General features: G+C 37.7%; 1 protein-coding gene across 1 annotated transcript in view; it reads right to left on the reverse strand.

Annotated features, from left to right (window-relative positions):
* Positions 1–14,866, reverse strand: part of LOC131150800 (endoribonuclease Dicer homolog 3a) — a 32,134-nt gene that overhangs the window by 9,334 nt on the left and 7,934 nt on the right. The window contains exons 6-16 of the mRNA XM_058101770.1: positions 7,410–7,474; positions 7,177–7,308; positions 6,897–7,049; positions 6,068–6,197; positions 4,980–5,085; positions 4,708–4,900; positions 4,450–4,610; positions 2,687–2,905; positions 2,302–2,567; positions 739–1,007; positions 107–642 (exon numbers count right to left, since the gene is read on the reverse strand). Of these exons, the coding sequence (XP_057957753.1) occupies positions 107–642; positions 739–1,007; positions 2,302–2,567; positions 2,687–2,905; positions 4,450–4,610; positions 4,708–4,900; positions 4,980–5,085; positions 6,068–6,197; positions 6,897–7,049; positions 7,177–7,308; positions 7,410–7,474 (2,230 nt within the window). The remainder of the gene's footprint in view (positions 1–106; positions 643–738; positions 1,008–2,301; positions 2,568–2,686; positions 2,906–4,449; positions 4,611–4,707; positions 4,901–4,979; positions 5,086–6,067; positions 6,198–6,896; positions 7,050–7,176; positions 7,309–7,409; positions 7,475–14,866) is intronic.

Genomic DNA, 14,866 nt, shown 5'->3' on the forward strand with positions numbered 1-14,866 from the left:
GTGTGCTTGGGTGCTTTTTTGGTGGAGGGAGGTAATGGTTGGTGGGGAAGGGGGTTTTGGAGGCAATTTGCAAAACAAAAAACAGACCATGCAGTAGATCACCTACTTTTTGTCGAAGTACTCGCCAAAGGTAACATAATTTGAAGGGACAGCATCAGTATTTCCATCAAAGGGGCTCTCAGCAGATGAATCAGCTACTACATCTAGAATGGAATAAATTCTTCCGGTATGAATAGCCAGGACCACCTTATCCTTAAGGTTGTCAATTTGAACAGAATCATTGGCAAGGTGTATAATGCTGGGGCTTTTACATTTTGCATCAACCATATCAACCCTACCTGATAACAAATTTCCCCCACCACCACCAGAATGCTCAGGACCCAGCCAACAATTTTTCTTCAAAAATTCTACAACAGAAGCACAAGAGTTGATTCCTTTCCAATTTATTCTCCAAGATTCATGCCTTGAAATATTTGATGACTCAAGTGGTAAAAGCAAATACATATTTGATGGTTTCCATAATGATGCATTTTCTGCATTAAGTAAAAATTCTCTCCGTGTTTCAGATGATTTGGATCGAAGAAACAGTTTCCCAAATATGCCATTAAAGAACAATTGTTGAAAATATTTTGCTTTCATCACCTGATTAAGATTAAAAAATAAAAAACACGACATTATGCAAAGAACTCTACATTAAAAAAAAAAAACAACATTGAATCTAAGAATTCAGGCTTGTACCTGTTCTGCATCCAGATGTATTTCTCCACATGAAGAAATAGATGATTTAACCAATTTGTTTGAGAGCAAATAAAGTTCAACTTCAATATTTCCTACGTCATCATCTAGCTTAGACTCGAGCAAAAGAACAAATCCACAATATATCTCGCCAACAACATTGCAGGCAAAGTCCATTTTATAAGCCTCAAAATTGGCACCAGTGTCTCCCCAAGTTCCATACAATGAACGAATGCAAGTTGTCCCATGTAATTCCTTCCTTTTTGTTGTCCCTTCATGCACCACAAGAATCATAAAATGCCTCCACACATACAAGATGATGACAATATAAATGGAAGTGCAGGAGCAAAACAAAAAAGGGAGCCAAAACAATCCAAGTATGGACTAAGATGCAATAATAAAAACACTGCTACCGCAGAATGCCAATTTCAGTTGCAATTCAGAAGCAACCAACAACATATATAGAGACATGTAAAAACCTAGTTAAGGCTCCAATAATTACCAGCACGGTCTAATCAAAATTATCAAATACTTTTTTCCATAACTGTAAAGCATCACGCTTTTTCTTTAAAAAAAATAAACAATAAAAGAGCAAATGTCATTCAGAGAAAGGAGAAAGAGAAACAACAGTACAAAGGGAGGATAAGATCATCAGACATTATCCTGAAGAAAACAAAACTATACAAAAAGAAACAACAAAACTACTAAAATATAATACTTTCCAATCAGCTGAATATCAGCCAAAGAAATTCCTCTAAGAAGTCCAAACACGCCCAATCACAAATTAGGACAGCAAAATCATAGGAAAAAAAATTTAAGACAACAAAACAAAAATTGACACTATCCCAAATTAAATGCACTCAAAATGATACTATAAAATCCTAGCTTCCCTCTCCATCCAAACTCACCAAATCCCTACAGAGACTGCATATCTACAGAGAAACTTTCCATTATTCTCTCTCCCCTAAAACCCTGAAATCAAGGAGTGAAAAATCCCCCATATTCTGTTGACAAACCCACTGCTCGCCTAGTGTCATGAAAATTTGCATGCCTGCAAATACAAGCTAATGGCACCAGAAGCCCAGAATACATGATGTTTCATTATCAAAACAAAACAAGGCAGTGAGCAGTTAGCTAGAAAGCACAAGCAGATCTTAAAACAGCTAGCATTATCATATCTTAATCTGTGGCACTCCCAGTTACCAATTAATGCAATGTTCACCAGGTTCTTAGCCATTAAGCCAAGTATTTGTTAACCAAAATTCTCTCTCTGGAAAAAAGTAAGCCAGAGTCATAATTAGCCTCCACACTTCCCAACATCCTTCAGTTAATGAAACATTGTTCCATGGTCACACAGTCCTATGTCAATGAAGAGTTTTTTTGGGTCACTCTTACAAATCAAGAGAACATTTGCTTTGTGGTTCATCGTCATGCAATTTTATAAGTCAATGAAAAAAATTTCAAAAATATACATAGCTATGCAAATGGCCTAAAATTCTCATGGGCCCAAACATTAAAAATAATAATAATAATATAATCTAACACAACATCCATACATGTACCTACCTGCACCACTAGATGACTCTTTGCTTCTAATAATGAAATCATTTTCTGAAGGCTCTTCAACTGCAGGAAGAAGTCGATCATCAAGAGCCCCCAATTGATGCAGCTTCTTACATGCTTCCAAACAAGCAAGCTGCTTTGCCAAATGAGAATTCTTGCATAAAGGGCCGACTATTGTTTGGAAAGCAGCACTAGAAGGTAATGTTAATTGGCACTCATATAACCCTCCTAACAATGAAACCTGAAAATTCGGCTTCGGGGTGAAATACCTAGGGAAAGCAGAGGCCAAATAAGACAATACCAGTTACATTCCAACAAATATTTTAGGATAAAAGTAGTAAGGAACAAAAAAATTGTCAAATAATTAATACAAGAAACACATCCGTACTTATCACCAGGCAGCTTTGCACAGTATTGATGAATAAGATTTACACTGGAATCTGAGGTAACAGATGCTCCGGTTGCATCAACAATATATGCATCTGATTCTTTAATGTTACATGCTTTCAATATACAAACATTGGGATCTCTGTTTATTGCTGTATCTGTCATCGAACGCTCACTCCTAATGATATCAAATAATTGATTTCTATGTTTTATGTTGCCCCTGCAAAAATGTGTATGGTAAGACTTGGGAAAAAAAAATGCACTTGAAAAGCTAAAAATATATTTAAAAAACTGATGGAAACCTTTAACGTCATGACTCAAAGGAAACTTCTGTGAAGCATTAGTCATTACGGAGAAGAGTATGAAGATACCCCATGCTAACCTAGAACTTAAGGGCACAATTGTTTTGCAGACTAAAAGAAATCTAGGCTTGGCTAAGCTCTTTCCAGTCCATGTTTGACACAACCAAAATAAGTAATTGGACAGGCTAAGGGAGAGATCTCTAGTCCATGCACATGGGCTAGAGCTGGCTGGTCTACCCCACCAGCTAGCAAGACTACGGGTTTTTTGGTACATAAAAACACCAAAAAAGGGAAGAAATAATTCCACTAATGTCTCTATCCTGTCCCTTACATATGGCAAGCCAAACAAAGGACAGTATAACTATCACAACCAATCCAGTCGAATTCTGTTTAGTCCAGTCCAGTCCTGTGAAACAAATGCACCCTAATAACAGGCTATGCCTACTCCATCTTGGCGGAACTTTTATGAAGATAATCCCAGAAATGAAAGCCACTTGTTGAAATCCAAATTGTTTTTTTTTTTTTAAACAGAAAAAAAGGATATATATAAAAGAAAAGGAGAAGGAATTACACAAAAAGAGGATAAGAAATCCTCCTAAACAATGCAAAGAAAATAAAAACATTACATTAAACCCCTCTCCAATCCCTTCAGAGTTTCGATAATAACATTCCTTGAAAAAAAACCCAAAGAATGAGCACAAAAACAAGCCCTAAAAGCAACTCAATCCCAGAGGAAATGCACAGATTTTATTTTGCTATTGAAGATCCTTGCATTCCTTTCGATCAACAAAGTCCATAAAATACTGAACACTGCACATATCTGCAAAATTTCTCCTTTTCTTACTACCCCCTAAAACCTTTCTACCATACCAATAGGAAAACTTTCACATTTGCTGTAAGCACCAAAACCTCCTCAAAGACCGAGAAAAGAAAAACCCACAGCTGCCTATCCACCCTGCAATGTAGAAACAAATGATCGCTGGTCTCACTGGCTTCCAAACACATAACACAGATATCAGACTTATTGCCTTGTAAGGTCTCCTCCATAGCAGCAAATCATTGATATTTACCTATGAAGAGTTAAGAGTCCACATAAAAGCCCTGATCTTATAAGGAACCTTGGCCTTCAAAAAAAATTGGTACAATGGCAATGGACCATAACAATTTCAAATCCATTAGTAAAACGCTTAACTGTGCATGACAAGAGCTGTTTGTCATCCCATTCGAAGGGTGAATATTTGCCAATCTTCATTCTTGCAGTCTTTCACTTCATCTTGAAATATTTTCCACATAAAATACATCAGTGTTCTTTGTGAAGCAATTTCTTCACTTCTGTAGTAGTTACTACTTTGCTATTTCCTAGTTTAACCCAGAGAGGAAAAGGGTGCATTTCCCAATGCTTCCATATGAAATTTATGGGTCCTTGTATGAATGCGTTCTGTTAGATAGAGAAAAACTTTACCTCTCAAGCATCATAACAAATTGAGAATCGTTTTGCCGGGCCCGTCCTCGTGATTGGACATAACTACGAACCGTCTTGGGCAAGTCAAAACGTATTACACATGAGCAGTTTGGTACATGAATTCCTTCCTCAACAACATCAGTTGCAAATAATAAGTTCACCTACACAAAATAATTTACTCATAAACTCATACCAGTTTAAGAACTGAAACTTATGCAATTTGGTTCATATGAAACACAACATAAATATACAATATACCTTTCCAGAGCGAAATGACTCTAAAGTTTCTTTCTGTATTTTTGGAGCAAGTGCATCAACAGATGAATTACTTCCAGTCAAAAATGAGACTGTAAAATGTGACAAAAATTTGATTTTCTTCAAGAATCTCTCAATTACTTTTGCTGTTATAATTCTTTCAACAAATATGAGGCACAAGACTTGACTATCTACTCTGCACCCAATTAAAAAGGCAGTAAATTGATACTGTTCTGACATTAATGGATGAATAAACAAGTGATGTGCTTATTTACCCAAATGATTGAAAAATTTGCAGCAGTTCATGCAACTTTGGAGATATATAGCCCACATTTACAGCTTTTGCATGGTCAAATTCAATATCCAGAAGATCCTTATTTCCTGAGGAAACACCAAATTAGTGAAGAAATAATATTCAAAGCAAAACCAAATCATGGCAGATTGGTTCACACAGAAATATTTATGTTACAAAGCAACATGGCCATAGAACAGTGCATCAATCAGATAAAACAATCATGGGAATATATAATATCAGCAGGTTTTAATTTCTTATAAAAGGAACAAATACAGAATGAGCAGTAAATGGCACAACATTATAAACTAACTTTTGATCCTTTAGTACAGATTACAGACACCCATAAGTTCAGTGATTTTTTTAATTGAAAAAGAAGAGATTTTATTAAAGAGAGCAGGAAGTACAAAAAGGAGCATAAGAAATCCTCCTTAGAAAATAAACACACAAAAAATAAACAATATCAAAACAGCACTGCGTGCCAATCATGCTGTAAATCCGAAAAAAGAGGCTCCTCTGAAACAGCCTACTGCAAAAGCCCACAACAAGACCAAAGACTGAATCCTATCCCAAAGCATAGACAAAGACATCTTTCCTGTGAAAATATGAGCATTACACTCTGTTAGAATACCATTTTACCTAAAAGCTTAAGCTGTTAGGTTGTGAGCCAAAAATGTATATCAAGCTTTAACACTCCCCTGTACATGCAACCCAACAGCACGTGGAGAGACAAACACGTGGTAAACAGCCATTAAAGGGAATACAATAATTTTTTAAACACCATGCAATAAACATATGCAGCAAGACTAGAACCCAGGACCTCTTGGTAACCAGCTCTGATACCATGTTAGATTACCACTTCACCTAAAAGCTTAAATTATTAGGTTGTGGGTCAACAATGTATATCAAACTTTAACGCACCCAACTACGGTCCCACAAAACAGCAAAAATTGCAAACCTCCACAAAATATGGAAATACAGCTTGATCATAAATAAAAATATGGAAATCAACGCAATTAGCATTTTGAATAGATCTTGTAAAACTGATAAAGATTAAAAATTACAGCATACCAGGTGGCAAGGATTCCCCAATTATATGTAACATTTCCTCCAGGAAATATTTATATTGCAAAGAACATTTTCCATAAAACTCACAGTCCTCTCGGGCATTAGAGGCATTCTCTATGCAGACATTAACAGCCTACAAAAAAAATATATAAATACTGTGTAAACAGTCCAACACAAAACCAAGGAGAAAGGTGCCAATGAAAGTAAATGTTAGATTACCATTTTACCAAAACTCTTAAGCTGTTAGGTTGTGGACCAACATTGTATATCAAGCCTTAACACTCCCCAGCACATGCAGCCCGACAGTGCGTGGAGATATAAACACATGATAGGAAATACAATAATTTTTTTGAACGCCACACAATAAATGCGGACAACAAGACTAGAACCTAGGACCTCCTAATAACCAGCTTTGATACCATGTTAGATTACCACTTTATGCCTTTACCAAAAAGCCTAATCTGTAAGGTTGTGGGCCAACAATGTATATCAAACCTTAACAGTAAAATCAGGAGAAGCTAACTGGGCCTTCAAATTTAATAATTTGGAATAAGGTTTTGTTGAGTACTCTGGCACTGGTGAAAAAAAGCTTGCTTTCATATAGCATAATTTAAACCGCATTGTGTTTAATAATTGGCCTATTTAATAATCACATCATCAGATATTATGCATTTTGACCATAACCATTCTTAAGGCTAGCTAAATCAACTACCAGAGTTGGTCCAACTGCACATACCAGGGGAAAGTAAATGCATAAAAAGGGACATGAGCAAAAACTCACAATCTCCTATGATTTCAGTTCAACATAAACTTACTGAATTCGTTATCATACCTCATATGCACATATCAGACCAAGATCATCAAGGCAATGCAAAATCTTGGCATATTCATTGGACAATCGCTTCCGAAACATCTTAAGTTTATCATCCATGTCTTTGTAATGACCCGGAACAGACCCTTGCATCTTAAACAGTAAATCATCAAACTGCCCATGGAAAAAACAATTTTCAGTATCACAGGAACATTATTGTGCAAAAGTAGAAAACAGATGAATTTTAAGAGAGGGTGTGCACGCAGGCGTGCATATGCAAACATGAGTACAAAGGAATAACCTTTGACCAGGAAGAGCCCAACGTCATTTTCAATTCTGAATTGGAAAACAATGCTGGGTCATAAAATTTATTAACATCTTTCGCAGAGGGAACAAATGTTTCCAGTTCTGCTCGGTCCTCAACAGTATAAACCTGCAGAGGCACATAACAGACGTATTTATAATTCGATAACTAGGTTTAATTGGAAAAATCAATGCTGAATGGTAAGTCCATAATTAAAATCTCCAAGTTACCTGGGAATCCAAAATGCTTTCAAGTTCTGAGATTTGGTCTTCACAGTCCACGACAGAAGAGACACCTGATGCCCAAAAACATATTACAAACATGCGTGTATGGAAGTTAGAATATATTACAAACATGTAATACATAGGCCTCTAATTGTGTGGAAGTTGCCTAAACAAGCACCATTCATGGAAGAGGAAGCAAAATACAAAAACCATAAGTTATTCAAATAGACAATAATTAAATATCTGTTCTCGAAAATTTTGATCTTCTAGTTTACAAATATAAAATTACTGAATATTCTGCGAGTATATATGTTTATGTGTATGTATGTACCCAGTACATTAGAATGACGGATATGGTACACAAATATGATGGAAACAAAGATAATCCTTCAAACACTTAAATATCAATAAATGAAGTACAGTCAACCATATACATAGAAGAATGGAGGCATGAACCAATAAGTATGTAAGCTAGCCTACAAAAGCTGTTATCATCAACCATAGATAGATCATGAGAATAGGAGCATGAACTCAAAAGAATGGGTAAATTGAAATCCATGACCAGAAATTTCATTGCTGTTGAGTAAAACTAAGGCCTAGAATAACTAAAAAACACACTTTTAATCAAATTCAGTGTTTATGTAGACTTCAGTGATACAACATATGAGGGAACAACAATGGTGGTGATTTAAGCATTCTGCACGATTCTCATTAAATAAATATAAAAGTAACTCTGCCACTTTTCTTTTTATTTTCAACTTATTTTACTAAAACATTTTGATCTTCATTTTTATTGCATCTAATATTAACTGGGCCTCTACTCCTCTATACTCTTCTTTTGCAAGACTACATTCCATCTTCTGTACCTGATCTGTCATATAAATAATCATATGCTCATTCCTGAGGTTTTTTTTTTGCCAATTTTTTCAATCTATCATTAATAATTACACCTTGAACCTTCATATTCCACAGAAGCTTTTCCTTAGAATATACCACACTTCCTTGAGAATTTCCAAGAACCTGATTCACTATCTCTTTTTTTTTCCCTTTTTTTTCATCCATCAGAGGCCACATAGGCCCAGAGTACGCAATTAGAGGTAGCCTATCTCCTATCCCATACCCCACCTCCCAAAGGGTCTCCACCCCTCCTAGAATTTGAACCTAAGACCTCCAACAAGCTTTAACCATTTCATTATTTTTTTGTAATAACCATTTCACTAACTTCTGAGAAAACAGCTTTCCACATTGTTTCACATATTTAGTTTCCTCATTGGCTGCTTATCTTCCTGTTAAGGTTATGTATGTCTTTTAGTATTATTATTATTAAGTGTATTAGTATGTTAATTAGTAAAAGTTAGTAAGGATATTATGGTCATAAGAATGTATTTAATTTGTATTATAAATCGAGGGAGAGACCTACCTATAAGTTAGGTCATTCATTTTAATCAAAATCTTAACATGGTATCAGAGCGTGATCCAACCTAAACACAATTCCTCTCAACCATAGCTGAAAAATCCATTCTCACAACTGTCCTTCCCAAATCCACCTCCACCCCTCATTATTTCACAAAACCAACCAAATACCCAAAAACAGAACCCTCCAAAGCCTAACCACACAAAACCCCATCACCGAAGGAGCTCCCACACGCTAGTCAATGTCAGCAGTGCCGACCCCACAAGCCGGCGCGTGAGTTTCCAGCCACCTTTTTCTTTTTTTCTTTTTCCTCTGCCATGTTCTGATTCCTTCTCTAAACAATATTATCAAGCCATTGGGACTGTTTTTTGCTCAAAAATCCAACTTTTTCCGACCATGCATTCGCGGTACTCCATAATTTCTATTCAGGGTTTGTGAAGGCTTCTTTGTGAGTTGTTTGGAGCAGTCGTAGCATTGATATGTCCAGTTGTGAGGCTGTAACAGTGCTATATCCGTCGGTGCGTCGTTCACCTCATCTGTGGTTGAGTCAGTGCTTCACATAGTTTGTGATTGTCACGATTAGTTTTGATTGTTCTTCTTGTTTGACATTGGTTTGGCTGCTATTTGTGTGTGTTGGGATGGAATCTATGAATTCCAAAATTCCAAAGAACTATGTTCAATGGTCTAAAGCTATTCGGTTTATTTAGCCAGATTAGGAAAATCTGACCACTTGCTCCAATCTGATCCTTCTGATGAGAAGAGAAAAGAAGTGTGGTTCAAGAAGATGCCTTGATCGTTTCCCTCTTATGGAATTCGATGAAGCCATAGATTGCACATATGTACATGCATATAGATATATGCAAGGAGATTTGGGATTATGTCAAACTTCTATACTCCAGTAACATTAATTGAATGTATGATTTATCCCAGGTGTACTTTTAGTTACAACCATGAAACAGAAGCAAACCACCATTGTCCCCTCCCCTTTACATCTACCAAGCCCGAGAGGCAAAAAACCCAACAAGAGCATCAATTCTAGAAATGGACCGAGTATCCCAAACAAAAAGAATGCCCCAGCCATCCCATGAGAAAAGAGAAACTCCCACTCCTTAGTCCAACACTCTCAAATACCCCTCAGTACCTCCCCATCTGCTTTCTCTAGCTTACCAACACTTCCAAAATCAAACCCCTCTTCTTAACATCTTAACATCCCCTAAACATGTTTTCCTTCTTTTTTTCTTTTATTTTTTAAATTTTCTCTGGGGTTTCCAAATTTCATTAAGGAGATATCTTTTCTCCTGATTATACATTCTTGATTCTTCTTCTATCTAATAAATTTCTTTTGCTATTAAAAAATAAATAAATAATCCCCTAAGCCCCTAACCATAACGTTCCAACTAACTAGCTTCATAATTTAACTCTTTCCCCCCTTACCTTCTCCTCTACCCCCACCCCCCCTAAGAGGGTAATAATTTATCGATGAGGCTAACTTATTTAGTTATTTTCAAGGTATCGACACGGACACAAATATGACACGATACCAACATAGTGACAAAGCAATTTTGCAAAAATGAGGTAATGACATGGTCCGGACATGTTCATTAATATAAACAATATATAGGCATAATTTTATTGTGAGATGACAAATATTGAGGCAATTTTAATTTAAAATGAAATATAGACATCATCCATGCACACTTATAAATCATAAGTTCATGCATCAAAGTTTTATAAAACAAATAGACCAAATAAAATGAAAAACAATAAAATGATTTGCTGCTGCTTCCCTCTCTCCTCCATTTCCACAAATACCTCTCTTTCTCGCATATTTTTTATTTTTTAGATGAAAATATTGAGGTAATTTCAATTTAAAATGAAATATCCCTCCATCAAAGTTCTTCAAAACAAATAAACCGAATAAAACGCAGAACACGAAAATGTTTTGCTGCAGCTCCCCTCTCCCCTCCACAAATACCTCTCTCTCTCTCTCTCTCTCTCTCTCTCTTGGAGGTCAAGTGGACAAGGATGAGGATCTCACACCAGGGCTCCGAAGCTGGGAAGAATCTCAAGTTTTGGCATTTGCCTCTACTATTGTTTTTGGCTTTGTATAAAGGGACTGAAGGAAAGAAAATGTAGTGTTTTTGCTGCAAAGCACCCTGGATGTGTCAGTGTGCCATATTGCAACATGTCTGGGATTGTCCAAGACGTTTCCAAAAATAGAAATATTGAAATTAGTTTCGAACACGTGCCGGACATGTATCGGGCGCTTGTTGGTGTTGGATAGGCCACTTAGGAGTGTTCTGTTTTCTTATCATGGTTTTAAATAAAGGCAATGGTGTGCATAATGGTAACGGTTGTGGTGTAACAGTTGTGGCCGTCACAAACATACCATAACAGGTAATGGCCAACCATGTCCATGCATTTATTTTTTGCATAAGAAGAATAAGAAGAAGAAGAAGAAGAACAGCTGAACTGCTGAACATGTGGGGGAGAGAGAGAGAGAGAGAGAGAGAGAGAGAGAGAAACAAAGAGGGAAACTGCAATCTAATTCAAACAATAACTGTACATCCACTAGCATGTCCAGCACTTAAAACCACTAATGCAACTAACACATATTTACAAATAGGACCCAACTAAACACCTAATTACAAATACTAAAGATGTCTCTAAAAAAATACAAAGAGGTCCTCCATACGCATCTTTCCTAAACCTTCCTAAACCTACGCCTAAAATACATGTGCCAAATGGGCGGCCTAGGGGATATTGGTGGTCCTCCATCATTCTCCTCCGGATGAAAGGAACCCTGCTCCGCAGAGTGGGACTGCAAATATGACTCCAGCAAGTTGGGAGCAATGTCACGAACATCATCCTTGGCAAGCCATGTAGCATGACTCAGGTCGACCTCTTGTTGAACCAAGTAGTGAAGCAAGCCACCGTGAGGAGACATCGCGAACTCATCATCCAAGATAGACTCCACTGTTTCCTGTGGTCGAGAAATAGGAGGAGGCTGAAGAGCTGCTGAAACTGCAAGGGCATCAAATGGCAAACTAAGAGGCTCAAAAGTGCCTTAATAAGGTGTCAAATCCTCTACATTAAAAGCTGGACTAATGATCATATGAGTAGGTAAATCAAGTAAATATGCATTAGGTCCAAGTTTCTTAAGGATGAAGAGAGGGCCAATGGCACAAGCATGGAGCTTTTTAGATGAATTTCTAAGGTAGGACTTACGCGAACCATGACACTATCACCTGCATTAAACTCTCTAGCTCTATGATGTACATCTGCAGTAAGCTTATAATCCATATTACTCATAGCAAGTATTCACCTAACCTCAGCATGCAACTCATGAATGTGATGGACAAAAGACTCAGTAGGCTAAAAATACAGGCATTAGGTGGCAAAGGAACAAGATAAATGAGTGCACAGGGTTTGTAATCGAAAACACACTGAAAAGGACTCTTCTCTATGGACCTATTCACAGAATTATTATAAGCAAACTCAACAGTAGGCAGCACCAAGTCCCAATTGACCCAGTTTTTCTCTGACAACACATCTAAGTAGGTTGCCAAGACTACGATTCACAGCCTCAATCTGCCCATCAGTTTAGGAGTGGCAAGCAGAAGAAAACAGCGAGTCCCACACATTTTCCAAAAGTTTCTTCCAAAAGTAGCTAGAGAATTTGATATCGCTATTAGACACTATGGAGGTTGGCAACCAATGCAATTTGACGACCTCTCTAATGAACAATTTAGCTACATAAGATGCATCAGAAGTCTTATTACATGGAATGAAATGTGCCATCTTGGAGAATCTATCAACAACAAATATGAAATCATGTCCTCGGGCTGTTTTGGGGAGTCCAAGAACAAAATCCAAGCTTAGGTCTCTCCAAGGCATGTATGGCAATGGCAGAGGAGTATAAAGGCTAGTGTTGTGTCTCTTAGCTTTGGCTAACTGACAGGTGTGGCACTGAGACACTATCCTAGCAACATCCCTCTTTAAGGAAGGCCAATAAAACCTATCCTCAACTCGGCAATGGTTTTATCCATCCCTCCGGCATGCAGTTCCCAAACTAAAAGTTCTCTAAAGGAAGTGTAGGGAATGCATAACTTAGTACGTTTAAATAGGTACCCTTCCTGGATGATGAGATCTACAAAATCCCTATAGTGGCCCTCACTCACCTCTTGAAAGATAATCCCAAAATCAAGGCAAGTGGAGTATTCGTCCTTTAGACAATCAAACCCAATGACCTCAGCTCTCAAGATATAAAAAATAACTGCTACCCTACAAAGGCCATCAGCCACTTTATTCTCAACACTAGAACGATGCTTAAGAATTAAAGTGTATTCATTAAGGAACTCTACCCAAGCAGCATGCGGCGCACTTAACTTCTTCTGCGAGCTCAGATATTGCATAGCAAGGTGGTCAGAGAAGAGTACAAACTCTTGGGGTAACAAGTAGTATCTCCAATGAGGCCGCTCTCTAATGGCTCTAACCTTTTTTGAATCAATGGTTATTCCCTGCACAGAAATTACAAAACCAAAAAAAGAGCACACTAGATCATAGGAAGTTGCACTTCTTAAGGTTAGCAAACAACTTCCCTTCCCTTAAGGAGGCAAAGACCTTATGAAGATGTGTCAAGTGCTCCTTCCTAGACTTATAGTAGACCAGTATATCATCAAAGTAGACCACTAGGAACTTTCCTATGAATGGCTGTAGAATATGTGTCATAACCCTTACAAAAGAGCTAGGCACATTAGAAAGTCCAAATGGCATAACCAACCACTCGAATAAACCATCCTCAGTCTTAAAGGTTGTTTTCCACTCATTTCCCAGTCTAATTCTAATTTGATGATACCCACTACGCAGGTCAATCTTGGAGTACCAACTAGAACCAGCTAACACGTCAAGCATATCCTCAAGTCTAGGGATAGAGAACCTATACTTGATGGTGATTTTGTTGATGGCTCTACTATACACACACATCCTCCAAGAACCATCCTTTTCTGGAGTTAGAAGAGCGAGTCCAGCACATGGACTAAGGCTATGTCTCACAAAGCCCTTGTCAAGGAATTCTCTTACCTGCCTATTTAATTAGCACGCTCTTTAGGGTTCATCCTATAATGTGGCAAGTTAGGTAATTGTGAACCTGGAATGATGAATCTATGGTATGTTGAATGTCACACATAGGTGGTAACTCACTAGGCACAACATCAGAGAACTCCGCCAGCAACTCTCCTACCTCAGGTGGGCACTCACATAAAGACTTTTGATTCTTAGGAGGAATCTCTCAAGCGATGACAGCTAAAATGCACCTATATTCTAAGCTCTCTCACTCAAAAGTTCAACGATCAAGCAAGTGAATATTTCTTTGGACTGGGGCTTGACGGACTATCTTGTTCCTTAACTTAGGATCTTTGGGGGTGGGCTTGGTAGGGGTCAAAATGATGTTCCTATCTTTGTGCCTAGACACATAATTGTTTTACCTACCATGATTGGTGACATCATGATCAAATAACCATGGATGCCTTAACACGGCATGGGCCACATCCATCGGGAGTACATCATAATAGACCCTATCCTTATAATCTCCCATCCGAATGGGTACAAGACAACTCTCAATAAAGGGTATATTTGTCCTATTTACCCAATTCACCTTAAAAGGCTAAGGGTGTGGCTCTCCTTTAAGGTTAATCTTCCTAAAGCAGCCTTGGAGATCACATTCATGCTACTACCCCCATCAATAACAAGCTTACATGTCCTCTCTCCATAACGAATGAAAGTGTGGAAAATAGTGGTATGTTTCCACTTCTCACTATCCATGGTAGTGGACAAGACACACCTAACCAAAGTAACATGGCGGTCATCCTCAAAATCATCTACAAGCTCACCCTCATCTCCTGAGTACTCAACACTCGATAGCATCTACAACCTAATCCTCACAATTGGGCAAACCATCAGTCTCACGCTCTAAATCTAAAGCTTGTTGGCGACAATGGGCAGCAATATGACATCTAGCATGGCAACTAGACACTGCACATATGAGCTA

The sequence above is a fragment of the Malania oleifera genome, chromosome 3 (genome assembly GCF_029873635.1).
Source record: "Malania oleifera isolate guangnan ecotype guangnan chromosome 3, ASM2987363v1, whole genome shotgun sequence".
NCBI lineage: Eukaryota > Viridiplantae > Streptophyta > Magnoliopsida > Santalales > Ximeniaceae > Malania > Malania oleifera.